This window comes from Cetorhinus maximus, unplaced genomic scaffold (genome assembly GCF_964194155.1).
Source record: "Cetorhinus maximus unplaced genomic scaffold, sCetMax3.hap1.1 HAP1_SCAFFOLD_323, whole genome shotgun sequence".
Lineage (NCBI taxonomy): Eukaryota > Metazoa > Chordata > Chondrichthyes > Lamniformes > Cetorhinidae > Cetorhinus > Cetorhinus maximus.
The window spans coordinates 365,046-389,268 of NW_027596273.1; the positions used below are offsets into that span (position 1 = coordinate 365,046).

A 24,223-nucleotide genomic window follows, 5' to 3' on the forward strand; every position below is an offset into this window, starting at 1 on the left:
AAGAATGTTATCTTTCATTGTGAGGGGAATTGAATACAAGAGTAGGGAGGTTATGCTTCAGTTATACAGGGCACTGGTGAGCCCACATCTGGAGTACTGTGTGTAGTATTGGTCACCTTATTTAAGGAAGGATGTAAATGCATTGGAAGCAGTTCAGCGAAGGTTTAGTAGATCAATACCAGGAATAGGCAGGTTGTCTTATGAGGAAAGGTTGGACAGACTAGGCTTGTATCTGTTGGAGTTTAGACGGGTAAGAGGCAACTTGATTGAAACACATAAGCTTATGAGGGGCCTTGTCAAGGTAGATGTGGAAAGGATGTTTTCTCTTCTGAGAGAATCTTGAACTAGGGGCCACTGCTTAAGGGGTCGCCCATTTAAGAAAGAGATGAGGAATTATTTTTTTCTCTCATAGGGTTGTGAGACTTTGGAATTCTCTTCCTCAAAAGGCAGTTGAGGCAGAGTCTTTGATTATCTTTAAGGCGGAGGTAGATAGATTCTTGATAAGCAAGGGGTGAAAGGTTATTGGGTCGGCAGGAATGTGTAATTGAGATTACAATCAGATCAGCCATGATCTTATTGAATGGCAGAACAAGTCCGAGGGGCCGAGTGCCCTACTCCTGCTCTTAATTCGTATGTTCGTATATAAGTTAATAAACCATATCAATGGGCTGCTGCTTAATATTCCGGATAAATGTCACATTGCATGTCAAACTTTGTTTTTCACACATTGTTGTACAATTTTGTCTTTCCCACCTGAGTGTTTAACATCACCTGGCTGGAGCTCAGAAAGGACAATCTGAGGGAGGATCATATGGCAGGAACAGAACTTTAGCCTGGACACAGTCCTTCTGGGTCACACTGAGAGGGACAAATGACACTTTGGTCTTTCTCATCTCTCTTCACTGACCCATATGTGGGTGAGTCCTGAGGTGTGTAAGAAATGTGTCACAGCCACTTCTATGCAGTACATACAGCCTAAAGATGACCAAGGTCAGGCTGTGTGGAGTCCAAGGCCACAAAGAAAAATGGATGGAAAAATATAAACTCCCTGTAAATCTAACCCTCTGATTTCTGTTTGGAACCATCGTGGTTCAAAGCTCCTAGGCACAGAGCAGAAGGTTCCTTTACAACTGTGGTTGTTCAACCTCAGTCAGGCAGTCTGGGAACGTGCTTTTAAATCAGAGATTGATGTAAAACTGTGCTCTGTTCCTGACTGAAACTGAAATGGCAGGAATAAGTCTCCAGTTTAAAAATGACTGTGGTGATTATTCTGTGAAGTTTTTAAGGTTTATTAGTGACAGTCCTGAGTCCACTACTTTAAACCAATGTCAACAACAACTTGTGTTGACATAGCACCTTTAAAAAGTGAGACATAGTTAAAAATAAATAGTGTAAAGTCTGCATTGAAATAACACATGGAGGAATTCACATGATCCTTTTAACTACTGGGACAATTATACAACAGACATCTGATCTCCAGATAAAGAAGGACCTGCACCGTGTTTTCAAGAATTCCCTGTTATATTGATGTGTGTGTGTTAGATCCTAGGATTTTGTTGCAGTCTTCCTCAGTATTAACTGTACTTCCCAATTTGGTAATCAATTAATTCATGTTAGAGGGAAATAAAGGAATACAGTAATGGTCAAGGGACTTGACTTAACATATCCCAGCATGCAAAACCACAATTGCTAAGTAGTTAACATTTAAAGTTCAGGCTGGGACAGAGAGAATGCTGAACCTTGCACATTCTCAGGGCTTGCGAGCATCAGCAAGGCCATATTAGACGAAGAAGAATGTAAATATGATAGATTGGGAGTTTTGGGAGTTAGGCTGGAGTCAGAGGATGGCAATAACAGATTAAGTGTGCTCTTCAACAGATAGGGGAAGGACAGATGGTTCCAGCTTAGATAGGAAGGCAGGTCTCTGCCTGGGTGAAGGTGGGGTCAGATGATGCATGTACTTTTGTACCAAAGACATGTCTGTTTAATGTAAACCTATATGTTGACGAGATTGAAATCTGGAAATTGTTCTTGTACGTGACCAATAATGTATAAATATGATGAACACTTGTAGTTTAGCAGAGTACTTTCTCAAGCTACATTGAGATGGTGCCCTCCTTGCAATTGCTCGAATAAACGATCGTAACCTGTACCCGAGTCTCCTGTGGTCCGTTCATCAAAGACACCACAACAATTCATAAATAAATCAGTTCATCACTTCCTCGTGTCATTGTACACTCTGCTACTGAATTAAAGATTTAATGAATTGTGCAACAAAGTTTTGTTAACTGGGAATTCTTATCTGTGATTTACTGAAATTCTGCTCCCAAATTTTAAAATTGGGTTTCTGATTTCTGAGTCCAAATTGTTTATGTAAATTGTGAATAACAGTGGCCCCAGCATTTCTTCCTGTGGAGCATCAATCCCCATCTTTTACCAGTCTGAGTCACTTTGCTTAACCTCTTCTCTCTGTTTTCTGTTTTGTAACCAGCTTGTTATCCATAACAGTGTGTACAACCTACAGGGTAATCAAGATCAGGCTGTGTGGTGTGAAGGGCCAGGCAGCAGAATGGATGGAAAGATGGCTACAAAACAGAATTCAGAGGGTTAGATTTACAGGGAGTTTGGAGCCATCTTTTCATCCATTCTGCTCTGTGGCCTGACCTTCACCCAGACCATCAATATAAGGGGGTTTATCTGTAATACCGATAGGAAAGTAGGGGCTGCGATTATGCAAAGATGTCCTGTATTGTCTAAAATCTCCCACCAGGGCTGATCACCAGGGTGGCCATAGACCGCTCAATATCCATTGATGGCTTAACTTTTTGTTATTGCTTCTGTTCAAGATGTTGTCCATTATAGATTAAGGTTCAGAGAAAGTGCTGGAATTAGATAGTCAAAACTGCTTTGAGTTCCTGGAGCGTAATGTTTACTTGAATTTCTATAACACTTTGGTCCTTACAGACACTGATACTTTATCCCCAGTCCTAGTCAGTAGTCGGGTTGGTGGTGTGAGGCAAAACTTGGTCCACCTGATCGATAGGAAGTGTACCCATGTGGGTGTGTGTGTGTGTGTGTGTGTCAAACCAAGTGGAAGGTCCAATGTCCTTTGTAACAACACAAAGAGTCTTTTTTTCCAGATCCCTTCCTTTCCCCTCACTGTTATCCTCAGTTAGTTTAGAAAACCTTCTGTACAGCATCTTCCAACATGCTACTGTCTCCACTAAATACTTCCATCGGTCTTACGAGCAATGGGATCACTGATATCACAGGAATCAGTTCTGAAATACTGTCACTTTGATTTTAAGTCTTCCTGGAGTAAGACATTGATCCAGATCTTCCCACCTAACACCAATCCATATTCCCATCTGAGTTCCAGATTTTAATGTGATTGTCCCATATGTTTAGCATCCATTCATCTGTGAGAGATGATGGGAATACAGCCTCAGAACCTTGGTGAGATCAGATGAGATGATTTGCTGCACTCCATCTGATGGCTGAACAAGCCGATACTGTAAAGGCAAAAGTGCCCCGTATGAAGGTATTCCTTACTCCTATTGTGGGATGATCTCTGCTGACACCTTGATTGTCTGTGTTGGAGTTTCTGAAACCACATGTCGCTGTGGTGGTGAACTCCTGCCCACAGCTGGTGTTTCCAATTGCATCAATCATCAGTTAGCTTCCCACTTGTCATGATTAATGTCGAGGGCTTTCATGTCTCATCTTTGAAGCTTTGATGTGATTGTGCAATATAGAAAACATATCTAACTCCTTTAAACCTGTTTCAGCACATTCCCTTCATACATATTACAACAGATTGTCTTTGAGATCAGTTTTTCCTTTACATTCCGTGTTGTTCTGAATGATGACAGTATTAATCATCTCCCTAACCTGTCCTAAACCCTCCTGCCTGCTCATTTATTGAAACCAAGGACTCCCCTTGCTGTGGTGACATTCCCTGTGTGCCCAGTTATTCCTTTAAGTTTGTGCCTCGTTTCACCATGTTCCCAAATTTCAGTAATAAATGTTGAAATATTTGCACCACACCTACAGGGTTTCATCTGTTTAAAGCAACAAACAGAAAAGTCCAGTTTTCTCCTGGAGTTTGAGACAAATCAGTTTTCAAAATGATGCAGAGTTTCAGCCAATGAGGGAGACCCGCGTTCAACCCCGCCCTTCATTCACTCCGATTGGTTGGAGGGCCAACCGCACCCCTTTGATCCTGCAGTCCCGCCCCCATCCACCATTGGTCCGGAGCTGCCGTCAATCACCTGGACATTGTGACGTTTGCATGTGCTGTGGCTGCTGGAGCTGGACATCAGAGCGCAGGTGCAGTCCCGCCTCGAGTTTGGAGCATGCGCAGTGTGAGTGAGGGCGAAAGAAAGCTGCTTGTTTGTCAGGTCCGCAGCCGGTAAGACAAAGGGCCGAATTGAGGGAGAGATGAAGCCGGCCGGTGGACGGGCAGGTTTCGTAAACACCTTGAGCCGTTCTGAAGTCAGAATAACAAGCTACCGGTTCCTCGCTGGTATCTGTGGGCGGCAGTTCCCCCGATCCGCGTCCCTAGGTGAGACACCCGGGTTAACGGCCGCCATCTTGTGCAGCAGGGCGCATGCGCGATCATCCCTGTCCCTGTCAGCAGGAGGAGATGATATTGTGTATTTCTATCCTGGACTGACAGGGATGGATTTTGGAAACTCCTTTTACAGGGGATTAGAAGGGGAAGATTTACACACAGCAAACTCAAATCAAGAGAAATGTTTGTCCCTTCTCAGTTTCTATCCTGGATTTATAGTGACGGTTATTGTAAACTTACAGGGCACTGGAAGTGGAGGATTGACAGACGGGAAACTCAATCCAAACATCACATCAACATCTGACAGAGTCACTCAATTAATCCGGACCTGAATATCATCAAAGTTTGAATGTGGAAGTGAAACAGTTTGTCTGTAGGCAAAGGTTTCAGGTAAGTATGAGAATAATGAACTGGGGGAAAGCCAATTTCCATGGGGTAAGAATGGATCTCACCCAGTTAAGTTAGAATCAAAGGTTGGCAGGTGAAACTGGAACTGAAAAATTGGCAGCCTTTGAAAAAGAGGTAGTTTAGACACAGTCAAGGTTTATTCCCACGAGACAAAAGATAGGGGCAAGAAGTCCAGAGCTCTCACGATGACAAAAACGACAGAGATTAAGATGAAGAAGAAAAAATGTGCTTCTTGCAGATGTCAGGTGTAAAATAGAACCAAGCTGAATAAAAAAAGTTCAAAGCAGAATTGGAAAAGCAATTAAGAGAAGCAAAGAGAGAGTATGAAAAGAGATTGGCAGGTAACTTAAAAATTAAAATGTCTTCTGTAGGCATACAACTAGGTAAAGGGTGATAAAGGTATGGGTGGGGCTGATTAGGGACCACAAAGGGGATTTACACATAGAGGCAAGGGGCATAGCTGAGGTATTAAACTAACAATTTTCACCTGCCTTTACCAAAGAAAAAGACATTGCACAGGTCCTGATGAAAAAGGAGATAGTTGAGACCCTTGAAGGGTTTAAAATTGATGAGATATTGGATAAGCTGTCTGTACTGAAAGATAGACAAGGTACCAGGATGGTTTCCATCCACAGATGCTGAGGGACCGGAATCTCAGGAGGCTTCACACCGCTGGCTGCTCGTGAGGAAGTGATCTCCGATCAGATTAATGTGCTTCTGCTGTAAGTATTTAATAAAGTGTCCGAACCTCTCATTGTGCTTCCTGTCCAATATCCCCCTTGCCATGGATCTTCCAATTTACCAACTGGGGGAAAAAAATGGCTGTTCACTGATTGGTCTCGATGGCGGCTGGTTTATCCAGAATGCCCTGTGGGTCAGAAAGTCCCCTATCAATGAGAACAGGAACCCAGAGCGCCACCGTGGGGACCGGGCTGTGCTCTGAGGCAGGGGCACAGCTGGGCGATGTTACTGAGGTGGAAATGGGTGGTTTTAGTGATTTGTAGTCAGTAGCTCAGCTTGGGCTGAAATTTGACAACAAGATTGTGAATAGTCTGGTTCAGCCTCAGAGAACTGCAAGAGGGATGGAGTCGGTGGTTAGGGAGTGGAGACAATGGCTTTCATCTTCCCAACATTTAAATGGAGGAACTTTCTGCTCATCCAGTACTGGATGTCAGACAAGTTAGGACGGTGTGTGAGTTGGAGGTGATGGTGTTCATTGACACGTGTTACTTTCATACTTCTAGGTGGTGGATGTTGAGGGTTTGGGATATTCTGCCAAAGTTCTGGTTGAGCTGAAGATGTATTAAACACATCTTCACCCCCTGCACCTCCCACCTCTCTCTTTCATCCCATGGAGGCCAGAGTCTTGTGGAGACCCAGACCAGGTGGCAGGTTCCATTCCCTGAAGGACATCAGTGAACCAGTTGGGTTTTTATGACAAGCCGGCAGTTTTCATGGTCACTTTTCCCTGGTGCCGGCCCCACAAATTACCAGATTCATTCAGCTCAATTTCACAACCTGCATTTGTGTTTTTGTGGATTCTCTCTCACACCTTTTTTTCTGTTTTAAATCAATTTCACAGGGTCTTAGAAGGGGAGGATTTGCAGTCAGGAAACAGAAACAAAACATCACAGCAGAATCTGACATTCGCCCTGAATATCATTTGATTTTGAACATGGAAGGAGAAAGTACCGTTCGCAGTGGAGAGAAATCGTACATGTGTCCTGTGTGTGGACGAGGCTTCAACCGATCATCTGGCCTGTCAAGACACAAGTGCAGCCACATCGGGGAGAAACCATGGAAATGTGGGGACTGTGGGAAGGGATTCAGATTCCCGTCAGAGCTGGAAGAGCATCGGCGCAGTCACACTGGGGAGAGGCCGTTCACCTGCTCAACGTGTGGGAAGGGATTTACTCTTTCAAGCTACCTGCTGAGCCACCAGCGAGTTCACACTGAAGTGAGACCTTTTAAATGCCCAGACTGTGGGAAGTGCTTTAAAAGTTCCTGCGAGCTGATGTCCCATCAACGTGTTCACACTGACGAGAGACCATTTAAATGCTCTCACTGCGGTACTGGGTTCAGGCGATCATCTCAACTCACTGTACACCAGCGAATTCACACTGGGGAGAGGCCATTCACCTGCCCTCAGTGTGGGAAGGGATTCACTCAGTCATCCCACCTGCTGACACACCAGCAAGTTCACACAGGGGAGAGACCTTTCATCTGCTCTGAGTGTGGGAAGGGATTCACTGCCTCATCCTACCTGCTGAGACACCAGCGAGTTCACACTGGGGAGAAGCCATTCACCTGCCCCCAGTGTGGGAAGGGATTCACTCAGTTATCTAGCCTGCTGACACACCAGCAAATTCACACTGGGGAGAGGCCGTTCATCTGCCCTCAGTGTGGGAAGAGATTCACTACCTCATCCAACCTGCTGGCACACCAACGAATTCACACTGGGGAGAGGCCGTTCACTTGCCCCCAGTGTGGGAAGGCATTTATTCATCCATCCCACCTGCTGATACACCAACGAATTCACACTGGGGAGAGACCATTCACCTGCCCCCATTGTGGGAAAGGATTCACTACCTCATCCAACCTGCTGACACACCAGCGAGTTCACAAGTAACTAAAGTGGTGGGATTTTGCTGTTAATCACATCCAGGACTGAACCATGTTCATTGGGATCTGTTTCTGCTGATGTTAATAAACTACAGACCACTTAGGTGGGGGCAAATATTCTGGATAAATATCAAATAAATTAGTTTTGTGTTAAAAGGCACAATGTGTTGAACCTTTTTAATATCTCTAACACAAGTTCATTCCTTTTGAAATGCTCTCCCTCCATCCTCACCCCCAACAACTGGTGTGAGGGTCTCATGGAGCTTCTTTGTCACTAAGATTGAGACAATCGGATGAGCTGCCTCTGCTGCTTCCCTCCTTTCCACTCGCCCTCCCTAAAGTTCCCCAATACCTGAGCCCTGAACTCACATCTTTCTGTAGTTTCCCTTCCATCTCCCCTCATGCCCTCTCAGAGCTCATCTTGTCCATGAAATTCATCTCTTGCTCTATTGACCCTACACCCACTAAACTACTGATCACTCAACTTCCCCATTTTCACTGAATATGTCAACGGTTTTCTCTCTAAAGTACTGTCCATCTTTCCTTCAAATCTGCCATCATTATACCCATAGAACTATAGAAAAGTTACAGCACAGAAGGAGGCCATTTGGCCCATCTTGTCCATGCCAGCCCGAGGACACCCAGGTGCCCTTTCTAATCCCACCTCCCTGCTCCCGGTCTATAGCCCTGCAGCTTACAGCACTTTAGGTGCAGATCCAGGTACTTTTTAAAGGAGTTTAAAGTTTCTGCCTCAACCACCAACTTGGGCAGCGAATTCCAGACACCCACTAACCTCTGCGTGAAAAAGTTCTTCCTCATGTTCCCCCCTACACCTTCTGCCACTTATCTTGAATCTACGTCCCCTGGATCTAGAATTCTCTACCAAGGGAAACAATTTTATCCTGTCCACTCTATCTATTCCCCTCATAATTTTGTACACCTCAATCAAGTCACCTCTCAGCCTTCTTTGTTCTAAGGAAAATAACCCCAACCTATCCAATCTCTCCTCATAGTTACACTTTTCTAACCCTGGCAACATTCTTGTAAACCTCCTCTGCACTCTCTCCAGAGCTATTATGTCCTTCCCATAATGTGGTGACCAGAACTGCACACAACACTCCAGTTGTGGCCTCTCCAGTGTTTTATACAATTCCAACATTATATCCTTACTTTTATATTCTATACCTCTGCCAATGAAGGAGAGCATTCATATGCCTTCTTTACAACCTTGTCTACTTGAACTGCTGCCTTCAGGGACCTGTGTACTTGTACGCCAAGATCTCTCACTTCATCTACCCCTCTCAGTATATTCCCATTTATTGTGTAATCCTTGTAACTGTTTGACCTCCCTAAATGTATGACCTCACACTTATCTATGTTAAAATCCATCTGCCACTTTAACGCCCACTCCACCAACCCATCTATATTGTTTTAGAGATTATGGCTATCCTCTACACTATCCACTACTCTGCCAATCTTTGTGTCATCTGCAAATTTCCCAATCGTCCCCCCCACGTTCACGTCCAAATCGTTAATATATAACACAAACAGCAAGGGTCCCAACACTGAGCCCTGGGGAACACCAAATGAGACAACTTTCCATTCGCAAGGGCATCCATCGAACATTACCCTTTGTTTCCTGTTACAAAGCCAACCTTTTATCCAGTTTGCAACATTACCCTGAATCCCATGGGCTTTTACTTTCCTGACCAATCTGCCATGTGGGACCTTGTCAAACGCCTTGCTAAAATCCATGTACACAACATCCACTGCACTACCTTCATCAACCCTTCTTGTCACTTCCTCAAAGAATTCAATCAAATTTATGAGGCAAGACCTTTCTTTAACAAATCCATGCTGACCATCCCTGACAAGCCCATGCCTTTCCACATGACAGTTAATCCAATCTCTCAGGATTGATTCTGCTAATTTGCTCACCACCGATGTAAGACTAACTGGCCTATAATTGGCATTTCCTTTGATCCCTTTTTAAACAATGGAACTACGTTTGTATTTCTCCAGTCCTCCGGTACCTCCCCTGTATCTAGTGAAGATTGGAAAATCATCCTCAGAGCATCTGCTATCTCCTCCCTGACTTCCTTCAGCAGCCTTGGAAACAATCCATCTGGCCCTGGTGACTTATCAACTTTCAAGGTTTCAACCCTTCGAGTACTTCCTCTCTATGACTATCCAGTCCAATATCTCGCAGTGTTCCTCCTGGACTACTATATTTCCATCCTCCTTTCCTTTGTAAACATGGAGACAAAATATTCATTCAAAACCCTTCTCACAGCCTCTGCATTTACACACAAGTTTCCATCTTCATGTCTGATAGGTCCCACTTTTTCCTTAACTAACCTTTTAGCCTTCTTGAACCGCTGCAGTCTATGTGGTGTCGGTACGCACACAGTGCTGTTAGGGAGGGAGTTCTAGGATTTTGACCCAGCGACAGTGAAGGAATGATGATATATTTCCAAGTCAGGATGGTGTGTGGCTTGGGGGGGATCTTCCAGGTGGTGGTGTTACTATCTATCTGCAGCCCTTGTCCTTCTAGATGGCAGAGGTCTCAGCTTTGGAAGGTGCTGTTGAAGGAGCCTTGGTGAGTTGCTGCAGTGCATCTTGTAGATGGTACATAAACTGTGTGAAGTTAAAGCACGTTGTTTGCAACCTCAATTTCATATTTGACCAGAAGGTGAGCTTCTGACCACAAATCTGCACTATCACTAAGACTGCCCATTTCCAACTCAGTAACATCGCCTGACTTTGCCCCTGCCTCAGCTTATCTGCTTCTGAAACTTACATCCATCAAACTGTTAACTTTAAACTTGATTATTCTAACACAATCATGACCGGCCTCCCATATTCTACCTTCAGTAAACGTGAGATCATCCAAAACTCTGCTGTCTATGTCCTCACTCACACCAAGTCCCATTCGCCTACCATCCCATGCTTGCTGACCCACATTGGCTCCCGGTTCAGCAGCACCTCAATTTTAAAATGCTGATCCTTGTTTTCAAATCTCTCCATGGCCTCCCCTCTCCCAATCTCTATAATCTCCTCCAGCCCTACAACACTCCAGGATCTCTGGGCCCAACAACTGTCCCACATTCCCACCAAAGCTACACGTCGAGCCGCCGGAGCCTCCAGCCTGGAACTCGGAGTGGGAGAAGGGGGAAGAATGAGGAGACACAATATAGTCTGACACTCACAGCAACCTACTGTCTATTTATATTAATGGGATAGTGAGGCAGTTCAGAAACAATTCATTGAACTACAGAAAAGGTATGGCACAGAAAGAGGCCATTCAGCCCATCGTATCTATGCAGGCCGAAAAATAAAAAACTAGCCACCCATTCTAATCCCACCTTCCTGCACATGGTCCGTAGCCTTGCAGGTTACAGCACTTTGGATGCAGACCCAGGTACCTTTTAAATGAGTTGAGGGTTTCTGCCTCCACCGTCAAACCAGGCAGTGAATTCCAAACACCCACCACACTCTGGGTGAAGAGATTTTTCCTTAAGTGCCCTCTAATCTTCCTACCAAATCACGTTAAATCTATGGACCCTGGTAATTGAGCTCTCAGCTAGGGAAAACAAGCCTTTACTGTCTACGCTATCTGGGCCCCTCATAATTTTGTGTACCTCAATTACGTCACCCCTCAGCCTCCTCTGTTCTAAGGAAAACAACCCTAGCCGATCCAATCTTTTTTCATAGCTGCAATTATCCGGCCCTGGCAACATTCTTGTAAATCTGTCCTGCCACCTTCAGGGACCAGTGGACATGCAGTCCAAGGTCTCTCACTTCCTTCAGCCCTCTCAATATCCTCCTGTTTATTGAGTATTCCCTTGCTTTGTTTGCTTTCCCCAAATGCATTACCTTGCACTTTTCTGCATTTAATTTTATTTGCCCCTTTCTGACCGCTCACCAACACAATTCCTGTAGAAGATCCCATCAGGAAAACATTTTAGTTTCCCTTCTGTAAATCCTCCCCTTCTATCCCCCTGTAAAAGGAGTTTCCAAAATCCATTCCTGTCAGTCAGTGAGGCAAGTCTGGCCACAGGAGAGGTGCCAGAGGACTGGAGGACAGCCAATGTGGTCCCGTCATTCAAGAATGCAGGAAGGGATAAACCAGGGAACTACAGGCTAGTCAGTCTAACCTTAGTGGTGGGGAAACTATTGGAAGCAATTCTGGTGGATGGAATTAATCTACACTTGGAGAGGCAGGGATTAAACAAGAACAGTCAGCATGGTTTTGTTTAGGGGACGTCATGTCTGGCCAATTTGATTGAATTTTTTGAAGAGGTGACCAGGTGTGCAGATGAGGGCAATGCATTTGACGTAGTCTACTTGGACTTCAGCAAGGCTTTTGATAAGGGCCCACATGAGAGACTGATAATGAAGATAAGAGCCCATGGGATCCAGGGCAATTTGGCAAATTGGATCCAGAATTGGCTGAGTGGCAGGAAGCAGAGGGTGATGGTCGAGGGGTGTTTTTGTGACTGAATGCCTGTGTCCAGCGGGGTTCCACAGGGATCAGTGTTGGGTCTCTTGCTGTTTGCAGTATATATAAACGATTTAGACTTGAATGTAGGAGAATTGATCAGTAAGTTCATGGATGACACGAAAATTGGTGGGGTGGTAAATAGTGAGGAGGATAGCCTTAGATTGCAGGAGGATATAGTCAGGCTGGTCAGTGGCAAATGGAATTTAATCCAGATAAGTTTGAGGTGATGCGCTTGGTATAGGACAAACAAGGCACGGGAATACACGATGAATGGTAGCACCCTGGGAAGTACCGAGGATCAGGGGGACCTTGGTGTGCACGTCCACTGGTCCCATAAGGTAGCTGAACAGGTAGATAAGGCATATGGGATACTTTCCTTTATTAGCCGAGGCATAGAATATAAGAGCAGGGAGGTTATGTTGGAACGGTATAAAATGCTGGTTTGGCCAGTTAGAGTGTTGCCTTTAGTTCTGGAATCTGAATTATAGGAAGGATGTGATTGCACTAGACAGAGTGCAGAGGAGATTTACCAGAATGTTGCCTGGGCTGGAGAGTTTTAGTTATGAGGAGAGATTGGATAGACTGGAGTTATTTTCCCTGGAGCAGAGGAGATTGAGGGAGGACATGATTGAGGTGTATAAAGTTATGTGGGGCAGAGATAGGGTAGACAGGAAGGGACTTTTCCCCTTGATGGAGGGATCAATAACCAGGGGGCATAGATTTAAGGTAAGGGGAAGGAGGATTAGAGGGGATTTGAGGAAGGATTTTTTCACCCAGAGGGTAGTGGGAGTCTGGAATTCACTGCCTGAAAGGGTGGTAGAGGCAGTTACCCTCATAACATTTAATTTGGATGTGCACTTACGATGCCATGGCATACAAGGCCATGGGCCTCCTGCTGAAAAATGGGATTAGAATTAGATACTTGTTTCACCCGCGCAGACTCGATGGGCCGAAGGGCCTTTTTCTGTGCTGTCGACCTCGATGACCCCAGGATAGAAATTTACAACATTCTCTCCTGCTGACAGGGATGACCGCGCATGCGCCCAGCTGCACATTGCCCTCCCCCCATAAACCCGGGTCTTGCAGGAGCTCGGAGTTGCCGCCCGCTGGGTATAAAGGCGGGACTGGGAGTTTGTTATGCGAGGTCTGAAGCTTAAACAGGGTATTTAAGAAGCCTTCCCGCCGCCACCTCCCCCCACACAGGTTCCATTCCTCTCCGCCCGCTCCGCTCCTCCCTTGACGTTTCTCACCTGATCTTCATCGAATGGAAATGAGGCCGTCCAATTTCAACAATCAAACTGCGCATGCGCCAGTCACAGCCCCGCCCAGCGCGGTGTCACCTGTCGTGAAGATAGGGCACATTCTGGGCCCCGGGGAATGCTGGGGAATAGCATCGCCATTAAATATCAATCTTTTAATAAACTCGAAATATCGTTTTCATTCGATTAGAATTGCAGCCAGAGAATTCGGATAATCTTGAAGATGAGGGATGATAGGAAACTTGGAAGCATTGTAAACTTTGAGAAGCACAATGTTGAACTTCAAAAGGACGGAGTCAAGTTTGTGGAGTGGACAGATAGGTGGCAGATGATGTTCGTTGCGGAGAAGTGTGAGGTGATTTTTGTTTTTATTCATTCACGAGATGTGGGCTTCGCTGGCTGGGCCATCATTTATTGCCCATCCCTAGTTGCTCTTCAGAAGGTGGTGGTAAGCTACCTTCTTGAACCGCTGCACTTCATGTGATGTAGGGACACCCACTGTGCTGTTAGGAAGGGAGTTCCAGGATCTTGAACCAGCGAAAGTGAAGGAACGGTGATATATTTCCAAGTCAAGATGGTGAGTGACTTGGAGGGGAACTTTCAACTAGTGGTGTTCCCATCTATCTGCTGCCCTTGTCCTTCTAGATGGTAGTGGTTGTGGGTTTGTAAGGTGCTGTTAAAGGAGCATTCCTGCAATGCATCTTGTAGATGGTACACACTACTGCTACTGTGTGTTGGTGGTGGAGGGAATGAATGTTTGTGGATGTGATGCCAATCAAGCAGGCTGCTTTGTCCTGGACAGTGTCAAGCTTCTTGAGTGTTGTGGGAGCTGCACTCATCTACGCAAGTGGGGAGTATTCCATCACACTCCTGACTTGTACCTTTTAGATGGTGGACAGGCTTTGGGGAGTCGGGAGGTGAGTTACTCCTCGCATGATTCCTAGCCTCTGTACTGCTCTTGTAGCCACAGCATTTATATGGCTAGTCCAGTTCAGTTTCTGGTCAATGGTAACCCGCAGAATGTTGATAGTGGGGGATTCAATGATGGTAATGCCGTTGAACATCAAGGGGAAATGGTTGGATTATCTCTTGTTGGAGGTGGTAATTACCTGGCACTTGTGTGACGTGAAGTTACTTGCCACTTGTCAGCCTAAGCCTGGATATTGTCCAGGTCTTGTTGCATTTGGACATGGACTGCTTCAGTATCCAAAGAGTCGTGGAACATCGTGCAAACATCAGCGAACATCCCTACTTCTGACTTTATGATGGAGGGAAGGTCCATTGATGAAGCAGCTGAAGATGGTTGGGCTGAGGGCACTACCTTAAGGAACTCCTGCAGTGATGTCCTGGAGCCGAGACGACTGACCTCCAACAACCACAACCATCTTCCTTTGTACTAGCTATGACTCCAACCAGCGGAGAGTTTTCCTCATGATTCCCATTGACTTCAGTTTTGCTAGGGCTCCTTGATGCTACACTCGGTCAAACGCGGCCTTGATGTCAAGTGCAATCACTCTCACTTCACCTTGGGAGTTCAGCTCTCTTGTCCATGTTTGAACTAAGGCTGTAATGAGGTCAGGAGTTGAGTGGCCCTGGTGGAACCCAAACTGGACGTCAATGAGTAGGTTATTGCCAAGCAAGTGCCGCTTGATAGCACAGTTGATGACCACCCCCCCAATTACTTTATTGATGATCAAGAGTAGGCTGATGGGGCAGTAACTGTCGAGGTTGGACCTGTCCTGCTTTTTGTGCACAGGACATACCTGGGCAATTTTCCACATAGCTGGGTAGATGCCTGTGTTGTAGCTGTACTGGAGCAGCTTGGTTAGAGGCGCGGCAAGTTCTGTAGCACAAGTCTTCAGTACTATTACCGGAATGTTGAGAGGGCCTATAGCCTTTGTAGTACCTCGTGCCTTGAGATCACATGGAATGAATCGAATTGGCTGAAGGCTGGCATTTGTAATGCTTGGGACCTTCGGAGGAGGCCGAGATAGATCATCCACTCGGCACTTCTGGCTGAAGATTGTAGCAAATGCTTCAGCCTAATCTATTGTATTGATGTTCTTGGCTCCTGCATCATTGAGGATGGAGATATTTGTGGAACCTCCTCCTCCAGTGAGTTGTTTAATTGTCCACCATCATTTACGACTGGATGTGGCATTTTGGTAGGAAGAACATGGAAAGACAATATGAAATAAAGATGCAATTGTTCAAGGGGTGCAGGAGCAGAGGGATTTGGGTGTATATGTGCATAAATCATTAAAGGTGACAGGACAGGTGGAGAGAGCAGTTAATAAAGCATACAGTATCCTGGGCTTTATCAATAGGGGCATAGACTACAAGATCAAGTAGGTTACGCTGAGCTTATAAATGACATTATTTAGATCTCAGCTGAAGTACTGTGTATAGTTCTGGGCACCACAGGAAGGATGTGAACGCATTGGAGAGTGTGCAGAAGAGGTTTACGAGAATGGTTCCAGGGATGAGAAACTTCAGTTATGAAGATAGAGGTTGGGACAGCTCTACTTGGAGAGGAGAAGGGTAAGAGGATATTTGATAGAGATGTTCAAAATCATGAGGGGGCTGGATAGAATTGATAGGGAGAAACTTTTCCCACTTGTAAAAGGATCGAGAATGAGAGGGCACAGATTTAACGTGATTTGCAAAAGAAGCAAATGTGACGTGAGAAAAAACTTTTTCACACAGCGAGTGGTTCAAGTCTGGAATGCACTGCCTAGAAGTGTAGTGGAGGCAGGTTCAATTGAGGTATTCAAGAGGGCAGTAGATGATTATTTGAATAGAAACAATGTGTGAGGGTGCAGGGAAAAGGCAGGAGAATGCTTATTTGGAGAGCCCTGCAGACGTGACGGCTGAATGGCTTCCTTCTGCACCGTAACATTCTGTGATTATGTTTCAGAAAGTTAGTGCATGGGTCCTCTGTCATAGTGCTCTCCTGGATGTGAATAACAACATCGATAACTCCCTATGGTCAAATGTGAGCCTACTGATGTGTCACCAAGTAGCATGCATGAATGAATCTTCTTCCACACACACATTTATACAGCCTCTCACCAGCCGGAATGTACCCATTGTGCAACAAATACTTTGAAAATTTAAATCTGGAATGTTTACAGGTGGGAAAACTGAGTAAATCACTTCACACACATGAAGTATCTGAATGGACTCCCTCTCACGTGACTGCACTGGTGTGTCAGTAAGAAGGATGGTTGAGTGAATCCCTTTCCACATGCAGCTGGTGAACAGCCTTTCTGCATTGTGAATGTACCCATGAGTTAACAGGGAATTGAATGTCACCCCAGTCAACAGTAACTACAGCATGTTGTATATAGCACCTTAGCCACAGTAAAAAGTTCCAAATCCCTTCACAGCTGTGTTAACAATCCCCACACTAGTGGGTAGATTCCCCACACCTCTGTGCTTGTGTCTCCAATTTGGTCCCCAGAACAGTGCCATCATTTCCATCCAAAAATTGAAATGCACCTATTTTGCCAAGGTAAGTGGTCAATTCCGTGGTGTAACATCCCAGTGGTTGTAAGCAGCAGATCCTCTGGCTCAGTATGAGATGTGCCTTGTTAGATGGGCTAGGAATGTAGTATAAACACAGCCTGACAGATGCTTCATCAACTCCAAGTCACAGTCCACAGTTAAATGATCTGAGGGCCAAATGGACTCCTTGATCTCTCTCATTGCATATTGTTCGATAACAATGAGATCACACCTATCTGATCATCTTTTATCAACTGGAGTAGGTCATTCAGCTCTTCGAGCCTGCTCTGCCATTCAGTTAGACTCTGGCTGATCAGTTCATCTCCTCTGAACTTGAGGGACAAATTCCTGAACAGTTAGCTCCAGCCAGTTATAGGGGTTATTAACAGCAGCAGAAACAAATGCAAACTGTCCAAATGAACATGGTTCAGACCTGGATGTGATTACCAACTGCAATAACAAGAGAATCCACCTCCAGAAGTTATTTGTGAACTCGTTGGTGTCTCATTAGGTTTTGTGATTGAGTGAATCTCTTCCCACACATGGAGCAGGTGAACGGCCTCTCCCCGGTGTGAACTCCTGGTGTGTCAGAAGGTCAGATGAATTAGTGAACCTCTTCCCACACATGGAGCAGGTGAACGGCCTTTCCCCAGTGTGACCACGCTTGTGTTTCAGGAGGTGAGATGAACTGCTGAATCCCTTCATACACACAGAGCAGATGAATGGTCGCTCCCCAGTGTGAATTTGCTGGTGTGTGAGTAGGTTGAATGATCGATTAAATCCCTTCCCACACATGGAGCAGGTGAACGGTCTCTCCCCAGTGTGACTGCGTTGATGACTTTCCAGCTGGGATGGAGATCTGAATGCCTTCCCGCAGTCCCCACACTTCCATGGTTTCTTGACCTTGTGATTCTCCAGGTTGGCCGATTCCAAGTCAGTAGATCCTCCCTTTCAAATATCCTGTAAAAGGAGTTTACAAACATCAGCACTGTCAAGACAGGATAGAAATTCAGAACAGAAAATTCTAGTTTCTAGAAAGCATGTTTTCCTCACGTGTTCCTGCAAAGCAGTAAATTCTCATGTCACACACTTTCCTCCTCCCTTTGCTGGAATCCAAACCCAGGGTTACCAACTGTTCAGTATTTTATGGGATTGTCCCTTATTTGAGATAACTGTCCCAGGCTGCAAAGTGCAAGGATGATGTTTGTCCCATAAATTGGACCTACATTGAACCTTATTCAAACTGTTCTGGCAGCCACACCTCATCCCCACCCACCCTCACATCTCTGGCAGCACCCCACTCAACAGCCTCCCTCAACACACACATATGGATCCCATGGCAGGCCGTCCCTTAATTATCTCTGTGAGAGTTGCTCACCCTGCCAAACCCATCACATCATTTCCACCATTCTTTGCTCTGCTCCCAGTTATCTCCCTCTACTCTGGCTGAGTTCAGTTCCCAAACCCCTCCGTGCAGAGTGAGCATAGAATCAATGAATCAATCATTTTCTCTCCTGGTCACAGGAACCCTGTAGCCCCGCCCACTCTTTGTTGCTTCACCAAGATGGCCGCACAAAGTTTTTAACTGCAAACACGGGACCTGCAGGTACTTATTGGGAGTTTGTTCTCCCAAAGCTGTAAATCCCCGTCCCACACACTCTCCCTCCTCCCTGGGCTGAATTCCAAACCCATCTCCACCATTTCTTTCCTCCACTCCTAGTTTTCTCCCTCCCTCTCCTCTGCCTGGGTTCAGTTCTCCAGCTCCTGTCTGCAGACTGACAATAAAATCAATGAGTCTTATTGGGGGTTTGGGGCCTCCAGCGGGTGTTTCTGAATCCTCCCCGCCCACCTCCCAGGGTTTCCTTCCTTCCCACAGATCAAATCCTCATTGATTTGAGCCCAAAGTGTAACCTCTTATTTCTTGTCCCCCCTCCCCCATCCTCTGATGTGAACCATCCTCCACTCGCTGAGCCAGGATGGCGGCCGTTAACCTGGGCCTGTTCCCGGGAGGGAGAAGCCCCGCAGCTGCAAACCAGGAGCTGATAATTATTCATAACGGTTACTCCAGCTCACAATGCCCGGGGACTGATTGACGGGAGGGAATGACCAATGGGAAGAGGGGATGGAGCTGGAGGACCGAACGAGAACGGCTGGTCCTCCAATCGGAGTGAATGAGGGGCGGGGCTGAGCCCACAGCTCCCTCATTGTCTCCGCAGGCGCCCCGGCTGCACATTGTGCCCGATAAAGGTGGCGGCCGTTAACCCGGCCTTGTCTCGGGTAATGGCCCGAGCAGCTGCAGCCGGTTCAAATATCGTACCCGAGCTTCGTATTCGAGGCTTGGGGCCCTCACAGGGTGTTTGTGAAGCCTCCCACCCCACTCGTCGGCTCCATCCCTCCCCTATGACCCACCCGGCAGTATTTTACCGGCCGAGAATTTCTACACAAATCACCTCAGCTCTGTCCTCACCCGCACTGCGCATGCGCCAGCTCACAGAGCCCGCCTGATGGACGGCCGCTCTGGACCAATAGCAAGCGGAGGCGGGGCCGGATCACCAAATGTGCATAGCCCCCCAACCAATCGGAATGAATGAGGGGCGGGGCTGAGCCCGGATCTCCCTCATTGGCTGAAACTGCATCATTCTGGAAGCTGATTTTTCTCAAACTCCAGGAGAAAACTGGACCTTTCTGTTTGTGGCTTTAAACAGGTGAAACCCTGTGGGTGTGGAGCAAATATTTCAACATTTGTTTCTGAAACAATAAAGGGAACATGATGAAACAATTCAAGGGCTGACTTGAAGGAATAACTGGGCGGATAGGGAATGTCACCATTAGGACAAGGAGAGTCCCTGGTTTCAATAAATGAACCGGCAGAAGAGTTAGGATAGGTTAGGGAGAAGATTAATACTGTCATCATTCAGAACGACAAAGACTATAAAGGAACAGCACGGCCTCCCAGTCCATCCTGTCCTCTATCACGGAGGTCTTAGACGACAGTACGCGGGAGAGCCTGGACAAACCGCTAACTCCTGACGAACTGACTAAGGCCCTTGAGTCCTTCGAGAAGAGTAAAGCTCCCGGAAGTGATGGCTTGCCGGCGGAGTTGTATTCGGCTCTGTGGGACTTGATCAGCCCAGACCTGCTAGAAGTGTACGAGAGTATGCTCCTGGCCGGCAGTATGTCAGAATCAATGAGGAAAGGCATCATCACTTTCATCTACAAGCACAAGGGAGAAAGGGAGGAAATTAGAAATTGGAGACCTATTTCACTGTTAAATGTGGACTATAAGATTCTGTCCAAGGTCATCGCCAATCGGGTCAAATCCGCTCTGGAATTGGTGATCCACCCTGACCAGACCTGCGCTGTGCCGGGCAGGAAGATCTCTGACAACCTCGCGCTGCTCAGGGATACGATTGCCTATGTACAGGACAGGGGTGTGGATACCTGCCTCATCAGCCTGGATCAGGAGAAGGCCTTTGACAGAATATCGCACACCTACATGGGGGATGTTCTCTCCAAAATGGGGTTTGGGGAGGGAATTCGCAACTGTATCCAACTGCTCTACACTAACATCAGTAGCGCAGTCTCAATCAATGGGTGGGAAACAGATAGCTTTCCGATTAAATCTGGAGTCAGGCAGGGCTGTCCTCTCTCACCTGTTCTGTTTGTGTGCTGCATAGAACCCTTTGCTGAGTCCATCAGGAAGGATCTGGGCATAAGAGGAGTGACAATCCTAGGCAGTGGAGGCACTCAGGTCAAAGCCTCCCTGTACATGGACGATGTCGCCGTTTTCTGCTCAGGTCTGCTGTCGGTGCGCAGACTGATCCACATCTGCGACCAGTTCGAACTGGCCTCGGGAGCCAAGGTAAATCGTGGGAAGAGCGAGGCCATGTTCTTTGGGAACTGGGCTGACCGATCCTTTGTCCCCTTCACCGTCAGGGCTGATGGCCTGAAAGTGCTGGGTATATGGTTCGGAGGGACCAGACCATGCTTTAGAAACTGGAAGGAGCGAGTGTCTATGGTGAAAAGGAAACTGGGCATGTGGGATCGACGCTCCCTCTCCATTGAGGGTAAGAACCTGGTCATCAGGTGTGAGGCACTCTCGCTGTTGCTGTACGTGGCGCAGGTCTGGCCCATTCCACACTCCTGCGTGATGGCGATCACCTGAGCCATCTTCCGCTTTATCTGGAGGTCGAAAATGGATCGGGTCCACAGGGACACGATGTACAAGCCTCTAGATAAAGGGGGAAAAAACGTGCCCAACATCGCCCTCATACTGATGGCCACCTTTGTGTGCGGCTGCATCAAGCGGTGTGTAGACCCTCAGTACGCAAACACCAAGTGTCACTACATGCTGAGGTTCTACCTGTCCCCGGTGTTGCGAAGGATGGGTCTGGCCACGCTGCCGTGGAACGCTCCAAGTAGTTGGACCGTGCCGTACCACCTGTCCCTCGTGGAAAAATTTATGCATAAAAACACCTTTGACCACATGGCCATCAGGCAGTGGTCAGCATGTAACGTCTTAGAGGCCCTATGGGAAAAGGAGAGGGTGGATCCTGTGGGATGGTTCCCCGAGCAGACTGTCAAAGTCATTTGGCAGAATGCCTCATCACCAGAACTTTCCAACAAGCACCAAGACATAGCTTGGCTGGTGGTGAGAAAGGCCCTCCCTGTCAGATCCTTCCTACATGCCAGGAGTCTCACCCCCTCTGCACGTTGCCCTCGAGGTGGCTGTGGTGGGGAAGAGACCGTTGTTCACCTCCTGGTGGATTGTGCCTTTGCAAAGAAGGTCTGGAGAGAGATGCAGTGGTTTCTGTCGAGGTTTGTCCCGAGCAGTTCTGTGACACAGGACTCTGTGCTCTACGGGCTGTTCCCAGGGACACACACCGAGACAAACATCAACTGCAGCTGGAGGATCATCAACTCGGTGAAAGACGCTCTTTGGTCTGCCCAAAACTTGTTGGTCTTCCAGCGCAAAGAGTTGTCCCCGACCGAGTGTTGCAGACTGGCACATTCCAAAGTCCAGCACTACGTGCTGAGGGACGCACTAAAGCTTGGGGCAGCCGCCACAAAGGCGCAATGGGGAAGGGTCGCTGCCTAAGACCTTTCTGCCATAGTGCACCGAGGGACTGGGAACTGTTTAAATCCCCTTGGGCTGTACAGCTCAAAATGAATGTAATATTCATTGTATGTATCAATGGATTTCATGATACGTGTTGTAAAAGTTTGAACCTGTTTGTATTTTTGTGTTGGTGATTTTGAAATGTTTTAGAATGTTGTTTGAAGATATTTTGTGAATAAAGTATATTTTTGCAAAAAAAAAGACAAAGACTATAAAGGAACAGCTGATCCCATAGACAATCTCTTCTGGTATGTGTGGGGGGGATGTGTTAAATCAATGATTGGTTTAAAGAGATTAGATGATATATGTTTTCTAGATTGAACTTTAAAACCTGGAACTCAGAAGGATATGGATTTGTGTTGCAGGGGGCGGGTGCGAGTTGGGGAGATCTGGATCACTGTATTACTCCAGTAAGCCTTAAAATCAGAGTGACAGTATTTCAGAACTGATTCCTGTAGGTAAGACTGATGGAAGCATTTAAAGTGGAGACCATAGATGTGTTGGAAGATGATGTGCACAAGGAATTTATGAACTATCCGACGATAATAGTGAGGAGAAAGGAATGGATCTGGAAAGCACCAGATATTTCATATATTATTTATTATAGCAGATACATCATGTTGTTTCAGGAGAAATGGGGCCTGGCTGTGTCAATGCCAGATTTTACACAGCAAGCTGTCAGCCTGTGGTTTCACCGTAGATTAAAAACCTCTGAATGGTACCATTCAAATCACTTAATGGAACTCCCAGAAGCCACATTGTCTGCTCAAAAAAAGGAAGGTTTGTGTTACAGCTAATGAGAAGAAGCACACACACACACCCATGAACTCAAAAACACATATGCACAAACAGAGAACCACATTTACACACACAAACACTGGAATAGTTGCTTGGTTGTACAGAACTTGAATATTGCTGAAAGGAGACATGTCTAATCTTTTTTGTCTTGCACTCATCAGGAGACTTGCAAGAATAGCAATAAAAGGGGAAAGCAACAAGTTATTCTGTATGTGAACAGAATGTTGATTGGTTGTCAAGTGGTGTTGCCATGGAAAATGCATCAGTGATGGTGACTGACAGTTAACTGCCAAGCATTGTTTGAAATTTAAACCAGGCAGCTTTTTATTTTTGTTCATTGATGGGATGTGGGTGTCGATGGCTAGGCCAGCATTTATTGCCCATCCCTAATTGCCCTTGAGAAGGTGGTGCTGAGTTGCCTTCTTGAACTGCTGCAGTCTCTGTGGTGTAGGTACACCCACAGTGCTGTTAGGGATAGAGTTCCAGGATTTTGACCCAGTGACAGTGAAGGAATGGCGATATATTTCCAAGTCAGGATGGTGAGTGGCTTGGAGGGGAAGTTCCAGGTGGTGGTGTTCCCATTTATCTGCTGCCTTTGTCCTTCTAGATGGTAGCGGTGGAATTGGAAGGTGCTGCCTAAGAAGCCTATGTGAGTTCCTGCAGTGCATCCTATGGATGATACACACTGCTGCCACTGTTCGTTGGTGGTGGAGGGAGTGAATGTTTGTGGTATTGTTGCAAATCAAGCTGGCTGCTTTGTCCTTAATGGTGTCAAGCTTCTTGAGTGTCATTGGAGCTGCACTCATCCACACAAGAGGAGAATATTCTATTCTCTTGTGCCTGTAGATGGTGGACCCACTTTGGGGAGTCAGGAGGTGAATTACTCGCCACAGGGTTCCTAGCTTCTTGTAGCCACAGTATTTATATGGCTGCTCCAGTTCAGTTGCTCATCAATGGTAACTCCCAGGATGTTGATAATGGGGAATTCAGCGATGGTAATGTCATTGAATGTCAAGGCTTGGGGGGGTGTGGGGTTGTTAGATCCCCTCTTGTTGTAGATGTCATTGCCTGGCACTTGTGTGGCACGAATGTTACTTGCCACTTATCAGCCCAAACCTAGATATTCTACAGCTCTTACTGCATTTGGACATGGACTGATTCAGCATCTGAGGAGTAGTGAATAGTGCTGAACATTGTGCAATCATCAGTGAACATCCCCTCGTCTGACCTTATGATGGAAGGAAGGTCATTGATGAAGCAGCTGAAGATTTTTGGGCCCAGGACACTACCCTGAGGAACTTCTGCAGTGATGTCCTGGAACTGAGATGATTGACCTCATACAACCACAACCATCTTCCTTTGTGTTAGGTATGTTCCAATCAATGACGAGTTTTCCCCCTCATTCACATTGATTCCAGTTTTGTTCAGGCTGC

The 24,223-nt window shown here is 46.4% G+C and overlaps 1 protein-coding gene and 1 pseudogene across 2 annotated transcripts in view; both read left to right on the forward strand.

Moving 5' to 3' along the window:
* Positions 1-2,152, forward strand: part of LOC144673274 (uncharacterized) — a 159,666-nt pseudogene extending 157,514 nt beyond the window's left edge. Inside the window, exon 4 of the transcript XR_013574279.1 lies at positions 1,185-2,152. The product of XR_013574279.1 is annotated as an uncharacterized LOC144673274 (transcript). The remainder of the gene's footprint in view (positions 1-1,184) is intronic.
* LOC144673284 (uncharacterized) overlaps positions 1-24,223 on the forward strand; it is a 150,190-nt gene that overhangs the window by 63,189 nt on the left and 62,778 nt on the right. The window contains 1 exon segment of the mRNA XM_078535201.1: positions 6,983-7,598. Coding sequence (XP_078391327.1) covers positions 6,983-7,598 — 616 coding nt within the window.